Source organism: Perna viridis, chromosome 15 (assembly GCF_037379345.1).
Source record: "Perna viridis isolate PV_CMFRI_1.1 ecotype Kerala chromosome 15, ASM3737934v1, whole genome shotgun sequence".
NCBI lineage: Eukaryota > Metazoa > Mollusca > Bivalvia > Mytilida > Mytilidae > Perna > Perna viridis.
The window spans coordinates 13,227,815-13,252,109 of record NC_142459.1 but is presented as its reverse complement, the minus strand read 5'-3'; the positions used below and the strand labels follow the sequence as shown (position 1 = coordinate 13,252,109).

At 33.1% G+C, this 24,295-nt stretch overlaps 2 protein-coding genes across 12 annotated transcripts; one reads left to right on the top strand and one right to left on the bottom strand.

Annotated features, from left to right (window-relative positions):
- Nucleotides 1-1,096: 1,096 nt before the first annotated feature.
- On the top strand, nt 1,097-23,873 carry LOC148597006 (uncharacterized). Of its 11 annotated transcripts, none has more exons than XR_015919028.1 (5): nt 1,097-1,240; nt 7,147-7,213; nt 20,085-20,244; nt 22,239-22,336; nt 22,794-23,873. XR_015919028.1 is itself a non-coding variant. In XM_088563366.1 (4 exons), exons 2-4 carry the CDS (start codon nt 16,849-16,851, stop codon nt 21,835-21,837), a joined length of 471 nt encoding a protein of 156 aa, XP_088419492.1. In that variant the 5' UTR covers nt 13,382-13,434; nt 16,728-16,848; the 3' UTR covers nt 21,838-22,665. The 11 variants fall into 11 exon arrangements, 1 of the variants encoding a protein (XP_088419492.1); XR_015919025.1 differs by having other exon boundaries at nt 7,147-7,218; XR_015919029.1 differs by lacking the exon at nt 1,097-1,240 and adding an exon at nt 6,659-6,775.
- LOC148597007 (uncharacterized) lies at nt 11,745-17,269 on the bottom strand. The gene is made up of 2 exons (XM_088563370.1): nt 17,132-17,269; nt 11,745-12,347 (listed from the first exon to the last, which is right to left on the bottom strand). Exon 2 carries the CDS (start codon nt 12,328-12,330, stop codon nt 11,992-11,994), a length of 339 nt encoding a protein of 112 aa, XP_088419496.1. The 5' UTR covers nt 12,331-12,347; nt 17,132-17,269; the 3' UTR covers nt 11,745-11,991.
- Nucleotides 23,874-24,295: the final 422 nt, after the last annotated feature.

Genomic DNA, 24,295 nt, shown 5'->3' with positions numbered 1-24,295 from the left:
CTCCAGATGACCACAACAAATCCAAACCAATATACGAGTGAAAAATGTTTAGGGCTGTATAAATATTTGAGATAATTTGGACTCAGACCTGTGAATACATGTAGATATCTTTTATTAGGACCAAAGAGTATAATTTGGAATTCATGTCCTCATCTATGGTAACTTATTAGGACTTACATGTAGTCAACAGAACCACACTGGTATTCAGTTGTAAGAATGAACCATACATTCAAATGAGGTAGTACATATATGCATTAATGATAGTTTTTATAAAATGCAAAGAGATATGGCTGAATTTTTTTCAGAAAATAATATTAACCTTTAACTTAGATCGCATTTCCTCTGAAACTGCGACCCTCTTTTTATTTGAATATCCCAACTCAACATATTCATAACTAATTAAAAACAAATTAGAGCTGCAGGATCAGAGGAAATTTGAATGGTCTTTAGCTAGTTGCAAGTACTACATTTCTGTGTAGAAAGTCAGACATGTAGATAATGAAAAAAAAAATATGCTATATATAAATCCATGCAGAGATGTTCGGCAGTGAAAGAAAAAAATGTTTCACAAAACCAAAAAACAGGTATACAGACATCCAGTTCACCACAAGTTACACTGCCATTTAAAATCTCACATTAAAATAACATGTTAAACTTCAATATATTAAGAGTCTAAGCGATTGAAGATTAATATCATGCGCAAAACATATTTATAAACTGCTATTTAAAAAATATTGAGCAATTTAAAATCCAGCAGAAGATGTATATGATTGCCCTCTGCCCCCCCCCCCCCCCACTCACCCACCTCCCAATGCATTTCAAATAAATTTTAATAACCTGCTCGAAAATTGAGTTTAAACAATTTAATTAGGGTATTCTAAGGATGGGGTGCCACATGTAATATTTTACGCATCTAAATAACTCAAAGTTCAACCAAAAGTATTGCAGCAGAATCACCAAACAATTGTAAATTGGATCCAACCAGGTGTTTTCAAAATACGTTGTTCCACACGCTTGTTTAGACACACAAAGAAGGCGGTGTTTGTTGATCTCACGTGACCATCTGTGTATGACGGAATCTCATTTGCATACCACCAAATCTCGGAAAGTTGGAAATCGAAAGTAAATGACTGCTGACTCTGAGTTAAGGCTTTCAAACTTCTTTTCACCGAGAGTTGATGACAAAAATCCGATACAGCTTATATCAGCATAAAGAAAAGTGAATCCCGAATCGAACTAGGTAATCACCACCTACACGATTTCAACATGAAAGTCGTAAGAAGCGCGTGAAGGGCCATACTCCGCGGTACCGCTGAATCTCCAACTTTTTGTATGGCACATTGTTCTGACCCCAACCCGACATATCAATATCCAAATAAAAAAGAGAAGGGTTGCAGGGTCAGAGGAAATTCGGACTAGTATTTAGGAAGCACATACTAATGTCACCGAAGTACAAAGGTTACTTAGACAGGATTTTTTGAAAGAACAGAAATGGGGTTCAGTTTGGAGAGAAATGGCAAAGTTTACTAAGTGCAAATACAAATCAGAAACCTTTAACTTGTACGAAGACGTTGAAAGCAACAAGCGCGGTCGTTGTACAGCCAAAATAAATGTAGGCAGGCAAGTGAGTCTTCATTACACACCAATAGGTACATCACGTTACCATTAAGTTTGTATGGCATCAAATATTCCCCCTCCATCTGTATCAGGCATGCAGTACACATCAAATGAAGTGCCTAAAATAATAGAAACGAAAAATGAAGACATGAAAATGCAGAAAGAAAAGGTAAAAAGGGTGAAAAGACTACGCGGCTAAGACAATAAATGTCCAGGCCGATGGAACCTATATCAGCAAAATATATTAAGGTATTGGAAAAACGCCATTCCATTTAGTAATACAGTCTAACTTCTCTGTAACTGAAAATGAAACATTCAAACATTATGTTGTAGCCACAAATCAAAAATCAAGCTGTGCTCATCAAAAGGAAAAAACATACAGTAAAAAACTAAAAAGGTGAATATTAACATGCAAGACAGTATTGGAAATGAACAAGCCTGGGCAAGAACTGCGAGATGGGTTAGAGCTTAATGAAGTAACCAAAGACCCAGAGAGTAGTGCATATAATGCCGCAGAAAGCATGGTCAACAAAGGCCTTACTTCAACTGAACCAGTACATTACCTCAACAAAAGACCCATGTCAGCCAACCATAGGAAGTATGTGACAAATCTGTCAAGTGTGTGTGATATAATACCAGCTCGCTTGAAAACCCTCCAAAAAAACTCCTGAATGGGCTGTTTGCTTCTGACATAGCAGCAAGGTGACAAGCAGAATACACACAGGCATATACATGACACTACAAAATTCCTGATGCGGTTCTTTCAAAACTATTATATGTTACTGATGCTATAGTATCATAGTGAACTGTTCCTGTGGTAACCATTCAAAATGTTAACTTTATTTATTTGCATGTTCAAAAATTAAGAAATCTAAGACTTGGATTGAAAAAAATACTTACTTAAAGCGGGGAAATTTTGAAATTTAATCAAATGAGAAGTCCAAACATATTCTACAACAAATTATAAACTACCGCCTAGGTAAAGTGATGCTTGCTACATATAAGACTGCTAAAAACACTACAACTCAAGAAGTTGGGCCCCTTAATCACGCTATTAGAAGTACTGTACCAGCAAATGTAAGCTATGCGAGGAACTTTTCCAGTTGAATCCATACGCCAGTCCATAAAGTCAACAAGGGCACTGGCAACTCTTATCATCATACTGTGTGTAATCTGATCAAATCAGGGTCAAAGTCACTGAAAACCAGAGGCTCCCAGGAGCTGAATCGCTCACCCGGTTGAATTTTGCCAATTCAAGGGGAATAAATTAAACAAGAAGTTGCCCAACAATTTTGACCCAAGAAACCTTTGATAGGACTTATCATAAGTATCATTTCAGCAAATGAAAGTTTAAATCTATCATAGTTTTCAAGACATTGGCTATAAACTGAAAAAAGAAAAACCTGTCATTTTCCCCTGTCAAGGTCAATAACTCTTATAAGGAGGTATCTAACAACTCTTATGCCTGAAGACTTTTGTAGTCCTACAAATAAGGTTTGTATCATCTTTTGAAAGAATTTGGCTGAACCTAATGGTTTTGGAGATATATGCGAAAAAATACTGTCTGACCCCTTTGTTCTATTTTTATTAACGGGGACCATTTTTTATGGATCAAAAATCCCCACATCAGTTCTATGCAGGATACCCCAAAGAACACTCAGAAGTTTGGTACCAATTAGTCAAGCAGTGTCAAAGGAGAAGATTTTTGAAAGAAATAACATTAAAAATAGGAAAAAAACATTGAAAAAGAGCAATAACTCCAACATGGCTTATCAGATGAAAATGAAACTTTGACCACAGATAGATCTCATCATGCTGAACACTTTTATCCAGTTTGTAAATCAGCTAAAGCTAACAGTTTTGGAGAAACTACTGTCTGACCCCTATATTCTATTTTTAGTAACGGAGGCCATTTTTATGGATCAAAAATCCCCACTTCAGTTCTATGCAGGATACCCCAAAGAATATTCATACAAAGTTTGATACCAATTGGTCAAGTAGTGTGAGAGGAGAAGAGTTTTGAAAAATTGTTTAACGGCGACGGACAAGGACGAAGGACTCCAAGTGATGACAATAGCACATATGGCCTTTGGCCAGGCGAGCTAAAATGGCACTTTGAAGATATGGGTTCCCAGAAAACACACCTATACTAGCTGAAACTGACACACAATACAAAAAATACTTGTTCGGTCACCATAGAACTACTCAGTGTCAGCCTTCTACCCAAGCTAGAAGCTCACTAGCAGAAATGTGACAGTAAAGAAGAAACTTATAGAACTTTATGATGCAAACAAACTTATAAGACAGCAAGCAATCTAAGATCACTTGGACGAGATCCAGAGTGTCCAGGCTATCCTGGTAACTGTTCAGCTAACATGAAATGGAGTGCTACAATAGGCAATGAAGAGAGTTATTTTGAAATACTGGCTGATATGCTAAATGACCACTTATATTTGGACAATTAACAACAGATTGTGACAGTCATTCGTTCAAAGGATTTAGCCGGAAACAAGAAGAAAATTTAATTATCATACCTGAGAACCTTCGCGACACCAGATACTTAGCCAAATCGCAAATGCGAGACTGTGACAATACCAAATTTAATGAAATGATGCTACAGTTTGTAACTAAAGCAGATTGCACTACGCTCCAAAAACAATTTGCTTTTGACTTAAGCAACAGCTGCACAAAGGGTTCAACTTCGCTCTTAGTCTTAGGGAGTGTGCAGGAGATATGAACAAACTTTTAAACAGACTTAGCTATGCAACAGATAGTATCATTGCGTGTTATACAAGACATTGTTTAGAAAAGTATAAATCATACTCCTATGTATGTAAAGATACTGAGCTAGATCACTGTGGCAAAGACTTTATGCCAGATGTGGAAGCAAAATGCTTGCACATGACAGAGGATGATGAGAGACTTGGGCGTAATATAATCAACATTAGATTTGGTCGGACAAACTTGGTTAAGACTCGTTTTGGGACAGTGACGCAAATGTGTGAGGCTGTAAACCGAGGCTATGGAAAGTCAGATCCAAAAGAATCCACTCACCTGAGGAGCTATTCTGCTCCTACTAATTCAAACTACTGTCTGACTGCAAGTGCATGCAGGATTAATCATGGACCAGGGGAATATTGCCACTTCTGACAAATTCGCATCCAGTCACCAAGCTGAAAAGACAAAATGAGAAATATGAATATGATAAACAGACAAAAGACACCAAAAGTGAAAAAAAGTTAAGAGTTGTTTCTGCGATCAGGAACTTTTGACTTATGACTCAATACCGCATGAGCCTGAAACATATAAACAAGAGGCTCCCAGGAGCCAAAATCGCTCGTCTGTTTAAATTTTTGCCTTTCAAAGGCAATAACTGTAACAAAAAGTTGTTGGACAACTATGACTCCATGAAGACTTTTTTAGGACATATCATGAAGATCATTTCGTCAATCAAAAGTTTCATTCTGTCTATTATAGTTTTCAAGATATTATCTGAAAACTGCAAAAAAAAAAACCGTATTTTTTTGCCTTTCAAGGGCAATATAGAGTCGTCTTGACAACTTTGATCCCTGGAGATTTTTATAGGCCTTATATTAGTTATAATAAGAATCATTTCAGCAATTCAGCAATTGGAAGTTTCACTCTATCTAATATAGTTTTCAAGATATAGGCGAAACTGTAAAAAAAGGCATTTTTCACCTCTTAAGGGCAATAACCCTTACAGAGAGTCGCCTGACAACTTTGATCCCTCAAAGACTTTTGTAGGACTTATAATAAGGATATATCAGCAATCGGTTTGGGAGATACATGTTGTATATGCAACAATCTGCTGTCTGACCCCTATGTTTTAATTTTAGTAATGGTGGCCATGTTTTTTTTTAAATTCAAACTCATATTAAGTATTTTCATTTCATGTCATTTAAAGACATACAATTTGTGTTATTACTAAGAGCACTGAAGATGAAATGTGTAGATTTCAGATATTTAATATCACAAATCTACATGTATCTACCATATTTGACTGCACAAGGCAAAAAATAAGGGCATCATGTTAATATAGTATTAATGTATGGCTTTTTCTGTATTGGCCCTGGCACATGCCTGAGGTATTAATAATGGCCATTACAGCCATCCGAGGCTATTATTAATACAAAGGACATATTACAGGGCCAATATTGAAAAGGCTTTGCATTGATACTTTTTTTAACCAACTTTATATCTACTACTGAAACATATGATTTTACCTTAATTTAAAATAAATCTGTATCTCGATGAATTAAATATTTATGAAAATAAATCATGATGGTGTTGTTTCTAATAATCATTGAAAAAAATAAATAAAATAATAATTAATCTCTAGTACAAAATTAAACATAATAATTCAATATACTCCAGTTCCAGTTTTATATAGTTCCAGTACCATCTGTCAACAACTTTAAATCTCCTAATCTAATTACACGTAATTGAATTATTAGGTCACTCTTAATTAAAGTTGTCACTTATTAAATGTAAGAAATGTTCACCATTTTGAATGGTCAACTATTAATGCCCCATACTTAAATTAGTAATGCATGGCTGTGGTTTCCTAGTGACCGGCTGCAGGAATTTCCAAATCGTAATTACCAGTTGTAAATGATGGGCATTTCTATACATTTTATGTTGGATAATAAACTTTTAAAGTTTGGACAAACAGAGAAGACTAGTAATAGTTAGAATTGCAAAATACTTCTTATTTCTCAAATTTATATTTGAATACTTATTTGTAATTTGAATTAATTTCATTATATTGACTTTAGTTTGAAATAAAATCATTAATATATTCATATGAAACATTTGTCTTTATTTAACATAGATTAATTACAGATTGTAATTGATAATGAATGTGTATTTTACATAGACGGACTTTGACGGTTGACAGTTTTCGTCTTGATTATTGTTCACTCTTACTATTTCTATATGGTCAGTTTTTACGCTAGATTTAGCCGCACACTCTTCACTATTTCATTGGTCATATCTCTTTTGGGAGTTAATCGCTTTTGAAGTCCAGGTAGTTGCAGATTTATGTTTAAACTGAACACACGTCTCATTTCTTCTGTTGCTTTAATTTGCAGTTTGATATTTTCTTATTCATGTTGGAGGAATTCTACAGTTAATTCAGGTCGGTTTCTTATTTTATCTTTACATTTTCGGTCATTATTCTACTCGGTTGTATTATTGATTTACATCGTTTCACGCACGGTTAACTTTCCATTTCAACATGTTATCGTAGTCAGAATGTATATTGAGCGAATGGTGTGTGAATTATGTAAACTTTTAAAAGTACATGTAATTTTGTAACAGGCATAATATTTAAGGTTAGAGTTATTGATGTATGCCTGAATAAACGTGATTTTAAATAAACGTAATGAATGACGAGCGACTGAGCGGTAAATGGGTAAACTTTTTGTATTAAAGTTGTCTAAAGCAGATATGAATTTCAGTGTATACAAGTCTGTGCAAAGTAACTATACCATAACATTTGTTGTACAGGTTTTATGACAGATTTGGTAATCTACCTTATGAAGTAATGATGCATAACTTTTGTACCTCATAAAAGGTATGGTAAGTTTGTATTTGATTATTTTACATTTGCTTAGTATTTTGATTTGCTTTTAAATTTCTTAGCTTAATTTTGCTTAGTTAGATGCTTTTGCTATTTGATTGCTAATTCAGTTTTCTTTAATATGCTTGTTTTTATATAATATTGAAGTTAACGAATGAGCGTAACTATTTTCATTTTCATCTTTTGGCAAGTGTTATACTGTTTCTAAGGACACAGAAAAGTAACTTTCGATCAGATAATATTTAAGTATTCAATTTATTAATTTTATGAATCTGTGACGCAATTACAGTTCAAGTTGTAATTTTTGAATTACAAACGTTTTGTAAATCTATTAGAATGATTTATTTCATATTTAGAAAATCAGAAACTTATACATATATTTTCTTGTTACGAATTGTGATATTTTGTTACAGGGTTTATTTCTAAATGCTTCATAATAAATTATCTAGAACCTTACAACATTGTGTCGACTAATGCCTAACATAGTGCGATTACACATGAATTTTCATTGATACATGTATATTTTAATATGTAGGAATTAATATACATTTGTACATGTACGCAGATAAACTACACTGGTCATTGTGCCCTGTAATGTACAATCTCCCTTGCATAACTACTATTTATCCTGTCACGCTGTCTGCTGTCATTGGATGAATATATATAATAAGGTTAAGATTACGTTTTGGTAAAAATAAATTCATCTTTTCTGATAGTTTTCAAGCCTTTTCCTATTTTTTTACTTACATTTATTTCAAGCAGTGAATGTGATATTTTTAAAAACTTCAGGAAACACATGGATGTATGTACATGTACGTGTATCTTCGTTGTTCCACTGTTGCTGTTGTCAAGAACCTACCTCGCCTTGGAAAAAAAATATAACTCCAAATGTATTATCCAAATCAAAGCATAGCTTTTCTAAGATAGGAAAGGCAATCATTGTCTTGTTCTCAGCTGTCAGCTGTATCTGAATTTTGTTTACGTCATATGATATGTGTAAAATATTCCCCCACCCATCGAGAACTGTAATATTTCCAGTATCTGTACACATTAATCTAACCGGCCAAAACTGAAAAAGATTTTGCTAGAGATGCTCTTAAGGTTATAAATGTGAAGCCTTGTGAAGTACTATAAAGTTATAGACCATTATGACAGCAAGGGGAAAGTGGGGTATGGGATTGGGATTTTGGAAAAAAAATAGTATTTCTTTTAACTATTGCAAACAAAACTTATGCAAAAAATAATGTACTGTTGAAATTACAGGAAATGTGAAGACTGCAGGGGAGGTAACTCATTTTGTATAAAAAGTGATAATTTTAAAATTGGTATACACCCATGGTTCTACAAATTTAAAATTTAAAATGACAGTTTCTTTTCAAATTAATTGTGGAGTAGAAATTTATATTTTGAAATACATTTTTTTCCAAACAAGTTTAAAGAGTTCGGTGCTACACTGGGTTGATCATCGGCCCAAAGTAGTACTCCTTTCTGTGACAGAGGGCTGATACATCAAAAACTTGTTTTACAGGTGTCAAAGTAGCAAGGCCTTTGTGAAGACAAAACGTGCCATTTAGTGGCAAAAAGGGGCAGGTCCATAAAAGAAAGTTTTGGTAGTTCAGTCATTTATCAATCAATATAATTTTTTAAAATTTACTTGGCTGGATGACTGGTGAGCTTAGTGTCAACAAGTGTTTCTCTTCTGCTGTTACATGTAATGGTTATCATAACAATTAAATCACTGACAGTTACATATTATCTTAATGAAAAGCTTATATACCCTTTAGTGCTAGACAAGAAGTTATATGAATTCAATAAACATTGTACACACATTCATTTAAATATATGAGCCTTTGCTGATATGAACCTCACTTTCCCAATTAATTGTTTTTCTTTTAAGATTGCAATTGAGCCGTTATATGATTTATATCAGTTGCTAGAAATAAATGTTTCATTTTTAATTTTTGTCCTATTTTTTCTATTATTACTTCTTCTACAGAACCAAAGGCCACACGTCTGGTCCTCCCAAAACAAGCTGCAGGCATTGTTTTGCTCTAGGCATGCAAAATTCGTACAGGAAGCTGATAGTTGAGATCAGCCAAAACCACTTACAACTTGCCCCATCCTTATAAACCCACACCAAAGTTTGACACAACTCATCCATTTGGAGCCAGGATTATCAAGTTTCTCACACTCATTAAATCTAAGCATTCCTTGAAATTCGTTTTCATACTCAGGTCATAATTTACTCTACATAAGTCAATAAGATTAACACTGTAAATTCCATATTCATATTCTTAAAAAATTATACATACATGTATAAAGTGATAGAAAAAATAGATAATAAAAATAGAGTTTTTTAACCATTGTACATTTAGGTTTGTCAACTTAAACACCTCTATCACAATAATCAAACTTTTGGCAAAACAAAAGGTGAAGTGTTCCCCTCCCAAAAAATCAATCGGCATTGTCTTTGTCCATATATCAAATGGATCGGAAAGTTATTCACTTGTAATATAATGTGAATTTTAAAATATGTCAATAGCTTTCTTAATTTCTTAAAAATAGCAATGGGAAACAAGTGTGTGGTATTCATTCCACCCTCTTGACGCCTCTTATTGGAGTCGTCATTGTCACGTCATACAATCGTTGCACAACGAATGTCACAGAGGAACAGGTAGGAAAACATTTTTGAAAATACATCTGGCACACTCTTAGTGAAAACTCTGGCAGTCAAATGGTTGAACCCAAAAAATAAGAATTGTTTGTGGAAGGAAACAATAAATATGTTTCATACACTGCTGTCAACACAAATTTTAATTTCTCCACTCTCCACAGTGGAGTCACCATTTCAAAAATTGTCTATAACTAGCTTCTCCTGTTGGTATACCAAGGTATTTTGAATAGTTCTAGCAGTTTAATAACATCTCAGTAATTGACAGAAATAAGTATTGAAAACTTTTGAAATGGAGCACTCTTATCCCAGTTTTCACTTTGGTGGAATCACAGTGGAGGACATGAGTGACTCCACTATGAAGAGTGGAGAAATTAAAATTTTAGTTGACAGTAGTAATCCACATGAAAGGCGTGGAACCTTATTAGTGGCAAAAGACATATCCAACAAGAAACAATGGAACCAAATGAAAAATAGATGAACGGAATGGGCGTAAAGCCTAGAAATGTTCTTGATTTCACAAGGACTGTCAAACTATCTGTAATTATGGAATTTTGAATAAATTTAAAGTCTGTAAATTCTTTTAGCATTTTGGTTAACTGTATCCAATTACGTTACGAGTTTTAGCAACCAGTTCAGCAGTCTTGATTATGTTCCACGTATGGTTGATCTGTTTTGTGTTTCCAGGTGTTAAATATGGAGAATCAGTTTCCAAAACCAGGTTTTTGTCGGGAATTTTTGCAATTAAATTTTCTATGATCATCTCACTTCCTGTGTCTAATCCAATACTGATTCCAAAAACCAAAAACAACATGAGGCAGAGTGGAATTTCAGGTATCTAATTCGGCTATGGATCTAATAAAGCAATGACGATGAAAGGCCAAAAAGGTGAAATTGTGTTGCTGGATAAGTTGTAAGGTTCGGGCTGATCCATCTCCTGAATCTCTACAATGTAATACAACAGGCATATTAAACTGAGCTGCAAGTTGAAGAAGAGTAATAAAGGAATCTTCCTGATTGGCTTGTCTTATTTCTTTGCAAATATCTGGTGACTGACATATGCGACCCTGTTTTATACATTCACAATTTGAAGTATAGTCAATACCTGTCTCACCTATTGCTACACGCTGTGGGCTATGCAAATATTCATTTAGTGATCTCCATTGATAATTTGGAATGCCAAAGGTTGCCAAATGTGGATGTATGCCAAAAGTTGTTTTTATTCTATCATTCAAATTTGTCTGTTCTTTCCATAAATGCCAGTTATAATTGAAAACGTAATTTGCAATGCCAAATAAGAGGTGATGTTCATGAAATGGAGTTATCATTTTCTCAATATCGTCGAAGTCCAAATTTGTTGTGGAAGAACGGACACGGGCTATAAGTTTGTCCAGATGAAAGTGTGCATCTATAAAGTTGTAATATGTCTGGTGTTGAATTGGAGTCACCAGTCTAATTTGTGGTCCTACAGTAGTTAGTCTAATTTTTGAGTCTACAAATTGTTGGAGTCTGGTTGGAGTACGACATCTTTGTAACAGTCTAGTGATAATTTCAAAATGAAGAACACATATTACATGATTTGGAGGGTTGATGGTAAATATTTCTGTAGGAGTATTACTGTAAAATCTGGAATAAAATCTCATACATTTAATTTAATTTTCTGTGAATGTGCCATTGGCTCTAATATTTCTACTGGTGATAAAATCAACTAATTCATCCAATGTATTAAGTTCCAACCATTGTAACAAGAGGAAAAGAGAACCATTCATTAATTGACACCACTGATTTAAATTCTGCTCATTGAATGATGTTGTATCTTGAGAATGAGGAACTGTGTGAAGATAAATTAAACTATTTTACAGCAATTTATGCCTCACATTACCAACACGCCGTAGTTGGTGACCAAAACCATGGGACATGTGTCCTAAGAATGTGCCTCTTGATATGCGATTTTTTAGGTATGTCACAAATTGGACAAAATTTCATGTTGCTTGGTAGCAGTTCTTTTGGAATTCTTTCATAAGACGATAAACCTTTAGGTAAACTATTGTCTGAAGGAAATGTGACATGAAATTTAGTCTGGGAGGTAGTTGGCTCCTCTTCACGATCTCCACGTGGCTTTTTTCAATGTCCCTGTATGGTTTCCGAGTCTAATGTCGGACTTAAGGCGTGCAACCTTAACAGTTCTGGTCCACTCATCTTTATTTACTGTAACTTCAAATCCATCGAAGTGACTAGCAGACTCATCATCATCCTTCTCATGTGTCTCTGACTCACTTTCTCCCACTTCATCAACCACTAGCCAATCTTCACCTTCCATAAAATCCTCTATATCTGAGATTTCATCTGCTGTCTCCCCTAATTCTGACTTCTCTGCCCTGGTATCATCTTCTGACCACGAAAACGCAATGACGGAAAGTATATCTTCTTCATCAGACATCTTTGAAACACTGTAAACTGTAATGATAAAAAATTATGAAATGATATACACAATGTGCATTTAATTTAGGTTACAGACCACCAATTCTCTATTAAAAAGTTCATATCTCAGTCTTTTGATCCAAACTGGAATATGTCTGTCATTGCAATGTTTCATTCTGTCATGGTGCACAATCTTTGTATTTTTCCTATCTCTAATTTTGTATAATGGTGCATTGGCTTCTACTATTAGAAACGGCCATTTCCAGGGTGCTTTAAGTTTTTTGCTATGACCAACTTTAATCGATGAATCATAGAGATACACTATGTCTCCAAAATTGTATGTATGTTCAACAAATCTCAAATCATAAACCCGTTTTTGCCTCAGCTGTGCTGTTTTCAGTTTTTCTCTTGCAAAATGGTGGATTTTACTCATATTTTCAGCTAGTTCAATAACCCAAAGGTCTTCTTCTTTGCCTGTTTTAACATCTGGTGATAAACCAAGGAGTAAATGTATTGGCTGTCTTGTCTTTCTTCCTAACATTAGTTTATTTGCTGTAAACCCAGTATTTCTATTCACTGTAGAATGTAGTGTCATTGCAATTAATGGTAAATCTTTATCCCACAATCTGTTTTTTTTTCTTTTCAATATAACATCGGATCATTGCTAATACTACGGTATTGTATCTTTCAATTTTTCATTTGATGAAGGTCTATAGGGTGCTGTTCTTGTTTTAGCTATTTCCAAAAGTTCACATAAGGTTGCAAATAATTTGCTTTCAAAGTTCCTACCTTGGTCAGTGTGTATTTCTAAAGGACATCCAAAGGTAGTGATGAAATAAATTAGTACCGTTTTAGCAGTTAGTAATGCAGACTGTTCCGGAATGGTAGCCATTTCTGTCCATTTAGTAAACTGGTATATAATCATGAGAACATAACGATTACCATCTCCACTTTCATTTAACGGACCAAGTATGTCTATATGCAATCTTTCCATTGAAGGGACCTAATCCAAATTTTGGGTTAATATTTGTCTTTTTATTTCTATTGCAGATATTACATGTCAGAAAAAAGTCTGTGATATCACTTCCCATGCGATGCCAAATAAATGACTGTTTGATTCGTAGTAAGTTTTTTTCTACACCTACATGACCTGCTACTATTTGGTGTTTCTACGTTTTCTTCTGAGTATGACAAAGTTTAATTAGGGTCAACTGAATGATTTATTTGCAATGGTTCACCATTTATATTTGGCAATGTCGTATCTAAATCTTGATCACTGGGTGTTGAAAGGACGTCCAGCCCTACAGGCTGTTCTTTTGGTTTTTTGCTATTCTAATGTCTGTAAAGGTTCTTTAATTTCTTTCTTTGACAAAGGAATGACATCATTCACATCACTTTCAAATCTGCTCCATTGGTTATGTGCTCTTGTACAGTTCTTACATCCACCGCATGGCAAATTTTCTAGCTGATCACCAGCAATGTAACAATCGCCTGATGAAAGTTCATTTGGAATTCGACTCATCCCATTACCATTTGTGTGATTTCTACCTGGCCTATGTATGATTTCCATGTCAAACTGTGCTAGCTCCTCTAACCATCTGGCAAGTTGTCCTTTAATATGTTCAAATCGTAGAAGCCAAACTGAGCTGTTGTGATCAGTTCTAAGAGTGAAGCGTCTTAATAAATAAATAATGTCTAAAATGTCTACAAAATTTTACAACAGCTAACAATTCTTTCTTTGTTGTGCAATATTTCCTTTGGGATTTTAAAAGTACATGACTTGCATAGCAAATGACTTTTTCTTGTCTATCTTGTACTTGTAAAAGCACCGCTCCTATGGTGTTATAAGAAGCGTCTGTGTTTAATATAAATTCATCGTTTGGCGTTGGATATGCCAAACAAGGTGCTGATGTTAATGCCTTCTTTCTCTTTTCAAAGCCTCCTCGTGGCGTTTAAGCCATAAAAATTCTTCGGCATGTGCTAGTTCATATAGATAGTATGTTAGATCTGCAAATTTATTGATATCATCTATATAATAATTTGTAATACCTAAAAATGACATTAGGTCTTTTGGTTTGTTGGTCTAGGCCAATTAATTACTGCTTCTATCTTGGAAGGTGCAACAGAAATACCATTTGCATTGACTAATTTGCCTACAAACATAACTTCTTTTTGGAAAAGCTCACATTTTCGTGGTTTTAATTTCAAGTTTTGCTCTCTGAGCCTTTCAAATACATTTTTCAGATGTTGTAATGCATCCTCAATTTTTTTCCCTAGAACAATTACATCATCAATATATACCAATACTTCTGTCCATATCAAACCTCTAAGAACTAGTTGCATGGCTCTCTGGAATGTAGCTGGAGCATTACATAACCCCATACCCATGCGAATATGCTCAAATAATCCATATTTGGTTATGATTGCTGTTTTCTTACAGTCTACGTCTGCAATCTTGATCTGATAATAACCCGATGCTAAGTCCAAAATTCCAAAATACTTGTTCCCTTGCAACGTGTCTAAACATTCTTCTATTATCGGTAATGGAAAGCAATCTTTGACGGTCTTACATTATTAAAAGACGGTAACCTAAGCACCAGTGTACTGAGTTGTCTTTCTTTCTAATTAATACAGGTACTGATGCCCAGTCAGATGTACTTGGTCTTATCACACCTGTCTCTAACATTTTATTAAGTTGTTTTTCTTCTGCCTCTTGGAAGCATAATGGTGTTCTACTCATTTTAAACTTTACTGGTGACAAATTCCCAGTATTTATCTTATGTTGAACTGTAGTAAGACACCCTAAGTCTAAGTCATGTTTAGTGTTTCTTTTAATTTCAATTTTTTGTCCGATCAACAGCTACTTTGGATTGCCGTACTTGCATTGCCTTTTTTGAATCTTTCTTAACTATCTCTTCAACAGATTCTGCTTGTCCTATACATTTACCTCGATGTAACTTTGCTGAGAATCATTAATAACATTTACTCTGCCTATTTCACCATTGCAAAGTGCAGCTGATATTAAAATGTTTTTATTGACTACGTATGGCTCTATTATATAATCTTCCGTAGGAGGCGTGTCAACCTCAACAGGAATGCTCATGACTGTATTAGCTGGTATAGTTGTGGTGTTAGGAACTATGACTCTCAACACTTTAACTTCAGAGTTGGTGTTTACCAGTTTTAAAGGAATTTCTTCTTGTGCAAATGATACTGTATTTTTATGCAGGTTTAATACAGCTCTCTGTGATGATAGCATCGACCTTTGTTTCGGTGTCATATATATTGACCTCTGACATTGATTTATTATTTCTTTCATAGAATTGCAAGCTATTTCTCTGATCTTGCATTAGCATATCATTAATTACTAATTTTGTCTCTACTGTTTCAACAAGTTTACTAATGTCTGACCTAACTTCTTGTCTAAACTGATCATGAGACATTTCTAGCCTAGTAACCCTATCTTCTAATCTATGGACATCTACCATAATTTCTTCTTGCATGGCATTCTTTATTTGTATTTGGTCAATTACTGGTTCAGACTTTATATCTAATTTTTGTATTACAGCATCTAGTTTTCTTTCTAAAATGTCCATTCTACCTTCAAACTCAACTTTTGTAACATAATTGTCCATTTGTGCTTTAACTTCATCTATCAGGTCTTTTCTTGTAACAAATTGTTCAAAACTAAATAAACCCTTATTCTCTAATTGTTCAACTTGCACAACATCCATGCTTGTACACTCAGCAAGAGATTCACGGGTCAAATATCCAATCTCATTTCTTTTCTTGATAAGACGTCTTGCCTTAGATAAGTCGAGTTCCTCTAAATTTTTAAACTGAGTCTCGGTTGCGATTTGAACATTTAATGTTGGAAGTAATGCCATTTTTCAATTTTATTGTCTTTAATAAAGTCTTTATGTCAAGAATTATATTTGATATTTGATAGCGTACGCCATTACATTATTCTAAACAGTTGGTACAAGTGGATAGTAATAGTCTGATGAAATAGTTCTTGCAATTCTAAATTTTGTATGCTTTATATATTTGTATAATTTAATATTCATGTAATATAATTATTTTCATTATCTGTCTGTTGATAATTTACTATGCTGAGGACAAGGCGTTTAACCTAAATACTACCATTCATGTATAGTGCCCGACATGATTTACTCTGATTTTCCTTTTTTATTTTTGTCTCATGCACTTCTCCATCGTTTTCTTTTTTTATTGCAACAATCATTTCAATAATACATGATAGATGTATAACATTGTAATTATCATGTGTATTTGTGGCAAACAGACAATCATTCATTTAATAATAAAGAGTAACGCCTAAAAACTATAGCACACGTTGTTTGTTTCAATTCATTTTTACACTTCCGATTTATTTTTGTTTACAACTTTTATAAATAGCTCATCGTAAAAATAAAATGGCGACCTCGACCTGTTACAATCTGATGCTCACTGAAAGACGCTTGACGATAGATGCCAAGGAAGAAATGTTGACGATAGATTCCAAGGAAGAACTATTTATATGAATAAAAGGTGACTCATGGCATGGAAGTGTATTTATTTTGTCATGTATGCATTCATTTTTCAATGTGTAAGGAACGCATATCTAGAGCATGACAAAGTCCGAGATACGAAACACGTGGTAAACAATTCACTAAAATGAAAGTGAAAATATCACTACAAACGATTAATTATGACCGCTTGTCGACGACGCCAATTGTCGTAAGCGTGGACGATAAAGGGGCGAGGTTTAATGAACCTACCAAACCCGAATAATTATTAAGTAATTTATTACATATGTGTACCTGTTGAAGTCTGAAGTGAATCTGCTGAGTTTTTGCTAAAGTGTCCCGAAGTCTCATCTGAAGCTCCTAATTGGTCCCCGAATAGATGTTATTCGTTCTTCGTTTATCTCCGGAGGTTGCTGGTGTATTGAGGTTACCATTGGGGGAATAACTAATGACCCGTGTATACGACAAAAAATTGTACAGAGCTTGTATTTCCTATTTGATTTATCGACTTTAAATAAGGTTTACTTGACTTGATCACCTGCCTGTACTGTCATTACACATTCAAATCGTCTCGGGTAGCTACTTCAGAAATACTACCGGAATTTATGTCTGCACCGGAAAGGGAAGACAACTCTAGATGAAAATTCCTGCGTTGGTCTTCCTCATGTTTCACGTGCAGGACATAATCGTATGATTCAGTTGTGGAATAATTTTGTTAGGTTGACATTTTGAATTGGAGGTAAGAAATAGATCAAATAAAAGCTATAACAGATACATACATTAAACAAGGATATCAAATACGCGCAATTGCCGTTTTTTTTTTCTTGAACAGGTTTTCTTCTCTTTTGCAAATATTTTTTGTAATATGCGCTGGCACTCAACGGCACTTCCAATAGACGATAATTTTTGTAAATTATTATGTGAATGCGTGTGAAAACTTGATTTGGGAAATATGAGGTTAAGAGTTAACTCCCTTGGTTATAGTTTTTTTTTCTCTATGTATTGTTAAAAACTTTTTTTTGATAAAAATCATCAAAATAAAAAAACTATATAAATATTTTTTACATACACTTGAAAACATTACATATACAAATTGAACACAAAGAAAAGAGGGGAATTGGAAAATTACATCAATATATTAAATAACAGTTGACAACTAGCATAAGTATACATCTTCACTGAAACATACATTGGCATGTTAAATGAATGCTGTTTTACAGAGTGTAGGTTATTTATTCAATAGAGGGGGTTTCAACTGGGATTGCCTTTCCTTTGTTGCATTGCTTCCCTTGTTATTAGCAAAAATTATTAGAAATAAGTTATTTAAATTGTATATAAAGAAGATTACTAGTAAAATTTTATAAGAGTCATTTTTTACAGATAATCATGCTTCTAGTTATACCTTCATGGCAATCTGGTTTTTCAATTATATCTGAAGTTTTGAAAATATTTCGAAAAAATATAGTAAACAAATATTACCTTAATGATAACATACTACATGGTTGATTTAATTGGATATCCATTGTGCACATCAACTACATATAATACATGTAGACTATAGAAATTATTTTTTATCAACAATTATACATTTTTTTCCATAGATGTCAAACTGATGTGAAATAAACATAATTATAAAATATTACTGTCAATACATAGTGAAATTTTAAAAATGAATATTCATTTTCAATTAAAGTAAGTATCAGGGATTTCCATGGATCAAAATGAACACATGGCACAATCTCTGGTTGGACACATTTTCATTGTGGCGCATGTCCTTTAACACAGAAAATAAATTGCCAAAGAAAGTATAATAGGTTGAACGAGACGTATTTAATAGCACAAGCTTCAACATAAAAATTTATAAACAACAGTTATGGTAAATCTTTCTATCTGCACTGTCCAACTCAGTTATACTAAGGTGAAGTTTTCCCTTCCCTATAGGCTTGACAACAGGTCCACAGCTCTAGAGGAATTAAAGTAGGTGTGGTCATTGTGTTGTTGCCATTATAAAAGTTTTTTTTTATAATTAAACCAGAATAACTTATGACAGGTATAGGTAATTAATAAGTAAGCATACTTGGGAAATACATTGTCGATTTGTAATGTGTGACGCAAATTGTTGAATACATGGCGCACGTCAAATGAACACATCGCGCTTGTTTTGAATTCATGGCGCAAGGAAAGTAATATATGGCGACATACAAAAAGAGGTCATGAAGAACCCTTAGTATGTATATATACAAATTATCATCAATATTAAGTATGGCTCTTTTTCTCAGCGAAACAATCTTTTATTTTTCAGAAATACTTCACATTACATAGTATACGGAGATTCTACTTGAAAATGTTTGCTTTATAGTCACTTCGCAAGGTCAAACATTTTGAAGTTATCTGAAAAGTGAGATTAAAGAATCCAAATAATGTGTCTGGTTGGGTTACCTGTGGGCTGTTTCTTCTTTGGTCTAGCACAAAAACAATCAGGCTCAGCTTCTCACACTTTTGTTTCATTGACCAATTAATAATGATTTTGTATGTCAATTACATTCTAAATTTTGAATATATTTCTGTTGTTGTGCATAGATAGTTTAATCAATATAGCAAAAGTTTACCACAGATTGCAACAAAATACTTTTTAGCTTTAATTTATAGCAAAAATAGAAATCTAATATAGTCTCACATAATCTATTTTGGGTTTACCATAAATATTTCAGATTTCCTTTGGAAAAGGAAGATAACTCTAAAGCCTATTAACTTGATGGAAACCCATAACAATGCCTTATATAATAACCTAATTTTAGAAATACTAAATATTTCAGCATTTATTAAAAAATCATCTACATATTAAAACATTTTACAAATTAACAAAAAAAAAAAGAAAAACTGACCAAAAAAAAAAAATCATGAATTTTACTGAGTAATCCCCCTTTATAAATGTAACATTCTTTTGAATTTTAACATCCATTCATTTCTTTTCTTCTATACATTTGGGTCAAAATTCTATTAATTTCAATAAAAACAATTTATGTTTTAATTTGTGTAATGTTAAACCTTATTTTGACAACTAAAACAACTTTAATACATGTACAACTGAATTTATCTTGTTTGACAAGTTTTAAAGTGATAAATTTCATGATGCAACCAATAAATCTATCATGCATGATATAATTTTTTTATTTCATATGAAAACAGTACAACATAGTATTTTTCTCCTTTCCTTGGTGATGTTTTATTACATTCTTTATTCTAGATTGATACATTTCCTGTATAACACGATACATTTCCTGTATTACACGATACATTTCCTGTATAACACGAAACATTTCCTGTATAACACGATACATTTCCTGTATTACACGATACATTTCCTGTATAACACGATACATTTCCTGTATAACAGGCCTTACTTGGTATGTACTTATTTAGTATTATTAGAAACATTGTGCAGTTGCTTGGGCTAACATATAAAGAGCTCTCTTCTTTATGTCCTAGACTAGTTATGAAAACAATCATACTCTAAAACCATTTATTAATTCCATCTGTCGTCTTTGGCTTTAATTTTATCCAAACATTATAGATTTTAAACTAGAATATTGAAGAAAATATATAACGTTACATAGATTTATAGAAAATTTGATGAGATGTTAATTTTACAGAAAATGGCAAGATATCAATATAGGACACAATTATTGGAAATGCAATGATACAAGAATAGCGTTATATAGATTTGTCTGCAAAGAAAACATTGATGTTTTCCCAGACTTCAATATTGCAGGGCAACTTGCTGATCCATGCACATACCCATGTGACTGTAATTGTTGCCATTGCAGGGCAAATGCAAGGGTTATAGTTGCTCCAGAAACAGTGCATTCATCTGATTCCCTGTTTGATCTAAGTGACACTTGGTCAGATGATTCATCCACTGTTGATGCCACATGCTGTACATCAGATGAAGGCAGTATGGCAATTTCAGAATCAGATTCCAGTAGCTTTAATCTAGAATCACAAACACAATCAAATTTGTTTGATGATTATGACAGTCAACTGTGGTCTGATTCTGAATATGCTGTCAAACATGTAGCAGAATCACCTGGCATTTGTTTCAGTGACAGTCACTGTGCATCTCAGCCTCCAAACTGTTTATATAACCAACAGGAGGAAGTATCCTTCATTGATGCTGAAACCCAAATGCCACCTGATCTTCTTGCATGTTCATCAGGTGTAAGTTTCAGTGATGCAGAAACTCAGCCTCCTTTTAGTTATGAAAATAATAAATTTTCTAACTACATTGAAGTGAGTTCTAGTGACAGTCCATACTTCAACTTCTAGAAAATGATATTATCAACTGCATTCTTTTGGCACTGAGAATTATTAATACTAAAATTACAGCTCCTTATTTTTCAATAGCATCAAAGGACATACCCATACTTGAAATGGGTCCTATATTTAATACATTTGTTGAAGAACTGGAAAAAATTACCAAAGCTCCAGAAATTATTTTGAACAATGATTATGATTTATTTAATGATGAGAAATATGATACACCAGTATATCAGATGGCACTTTTAAAGGAAGAATGCAGCTCAATTGTTTTTGAAGTCATTAAAGATGTTACTGGAGCTATGTTGTTAAAATGTCGGAAGTTTTTTTCAAATTGTTTACCAAATGGAAAATATTATCAACCAACCCTGAAAAAATTACAGGAAAGTGGAAGCTGCTTTGCAACTAACATAACCATGGAAAGGATGTTTGAACAACTCGATAGACAAAAAACTGTTTCCACCAATATCAATGTAACATCTATAAATGCCAAACTTATGCTGCTTAATTATAAAACTTTAGACTGCTTAGAGAAAAAACATGACATAGCAAAAATTATCCAAATAGCAAGAAGAAATGGTGAAAAATTGAGGCAAAAAGAGATAAGGAAATTTTTGACCTTACAGTTAGAGAGCGGGCAATTTCAAAAATGGGTGGCCAATGGAAGTCAGAAAGCGAAGTAGAAGATTTTTTGAATACATTTACTTATAAAAAGGACAAAATTTTATCTGTTAAACAACAAATTACGTACAGAAAAGACATGAGAAGCAAATCAAAGTCGATAACAAACTTATTTTTCGAAAAGGGGCTGATTTAAACCAATTGGTAAAAAATTTAAAAGAGCTAATTTTACTTGAAAACTCAGAACTCAACATAAATAACAATTGTCAGTCAAGTGAATTAATGGAGATACAACCACCTGTTTCATCACATCATTCATTAAAAATATCATGCAATTCATCATCAGCTTCAGATTATCCACCATCATCAATATAACCTCCATCAAAACCATTGGCTCATCCTGTATCAGAACCATTTTCCTCAGACTCTGTTAACGAACATAAACCACCTACTTTTTATAAAGGAAAATATATCACACATGTATGGGATGATGAGGAAAATAACCCAATTGTTTACCACGGAAAAGTACTACAGTACCTGAAATCTCGGAAGATATTCAAGGTAAAAACTACCTCTCCCTGATTCTATGGTGTGCATGTTGGTCCAAACCATTCTAACAACTATATATTTTATTGAAGGTTTTTTTTTATCATTTCTGTCAAAGTAAACCTTTCCATAACATGAAATATGTATATGAATTTCACTTATATTTCATATAATTTGTATTGAAACCAAATTTGAAGGAATTTAATATAATCAAATAAGTTTGACTGCTAGGATGTTCAATAACTGTTTTTTAACAGCACTATTTTAGGTTTCATAATGACTGAAAATTTTAATATTGCAAAATATCAACTGAAAATTAATTTCAACATCATTATAAGGTAGTCATGGCCAGTTTGTTATGATGTTGAAATAATTAAATAAAGATGTTTGCAATATTTGAGTTTCACAAGTTGTAAACGTTTCTTCTCTGTGATTTTTGTTAATTAATATTTTTTCTGTTTGGCTTTGGCAGGAATTATAGAATCCAATTTTACACACAAACATACAAAAGTAAAAACATGGCTTTCAAGTGAATCATATTTTGTTAACGATGAGACCAAATCAAAACTGGAATTTCATCTGAATAAAATTGTCAATTGGGTGGTACATATTTTACACAAGACATCATAAAAGAAGATGAACCACTAAATCATAGAGAATCGTCATTTCATCCTTCAACACTTTTGAGAATGACTGTCCTTGGTGTTGTTAATGCCACTAAATGTGACAACAATAATATTTTAACTACTGAAGACATAAAAACTTTTAACAATAAATACATGTGAAATTAAAGACTTTATTCTTTATTTAAAAGTTTGCTTATTTATTAACACAAAGCTATATATTTTGCTTTAACTTAATGGGAGGAGCATTATTATAAACTTTTGTGTGCTTTTTCAATTATTTCAGAATGGATTTGGTTAAAGCGTTCTTTTAGTTGTATTTTATGCTTTTATGAGACTCGGGTCTTAATTATCCTCAATTATGAAAATGTCCGATAAATTCCTTATAGCAAAAAGGATGGTTACCTGTTTGGAATGATTTATGTTCAGATAACAGTCAGAAAAAAAAACGCGTATATGGGTGTGGCTATCTTTCGAGGTTCTGTTGTGGAACATTCAAGTCCCAAATAATCGTAGAATTTTTCATGAGAAAATTTTGCTCTTCAATTCTTTGAATAAGTTTCTTTCTTTATTGAAATGGTGGTAAAAGCTCAACGAAAATGCTGCTGTTGATAATGTGTTACACTTACCATAAAAATGAACCTCTTTTCCTGGTCCCCCAACCTATCCATGTTTCAAAACATATTTTTTCATTTGAATATTATATAATAAGAGCAAAATTTGATTGGGAGAATTTTTTTATCAAATTAAACTAAAAATACAACTGACCAATCGATTGACCAGCACAAAATAACACTATATAACATCCGATATTAAAAAAAAATGCCTCATTACTTAATCAATATTTTCGACCAAACAAATACTTCTAACGTCGGAAAAATATCGTATTCGCCCAAAAAGCCAAGGGCGAATATATATATATATATAAATATATATATATATATATATATATATATATATATATATATATATATATCTTTGTTAAAACGCATATTATTGCTTTTATTCAAATACAGACACAAAATAAGGAATGTAAACAAAATGCTTTAAACTCTTATATGACTAGATCGCTTTTAACATGCACAGTTGCATTCAAGTCGGGGTAATAAAACCTTATATATAGGCAGTAAATCGATGACATACCCACATAAGTAACTTCTCTGAAGTCAATTTATTTCAGGGTTTACATATTATGATATGACTATTTCATTCATTGGGTGATCGCATAGCATTTCATTGCACATGCAGGGAAGAAACGGTGATTTTTTAGTTGTTTTATGTTGTTAAATTAATAAAAGCAAAATGTTGCACTAAACGAAAACAAAAGGCTTTCAATCATATTAAATTAGGT

Coding starts and splice junctions, on each gene's coding strand:
- LOC148597007 (XM_088563370.1), bottom strand. CDS start 12,330: ATGTCTGATGAAGAAGATATACTTTCCGTCATTGCGTTTTCGTGGTCA.
- LOC148597006 (XM_088563366.1), top strand. Junction 20,245..21,537: donor TGTATAACAGGCCTTACTTG/GTATGTACTTAT, acceptor AAAAAATTACAG/GAAAGTGGAAGCTGCTTTGC.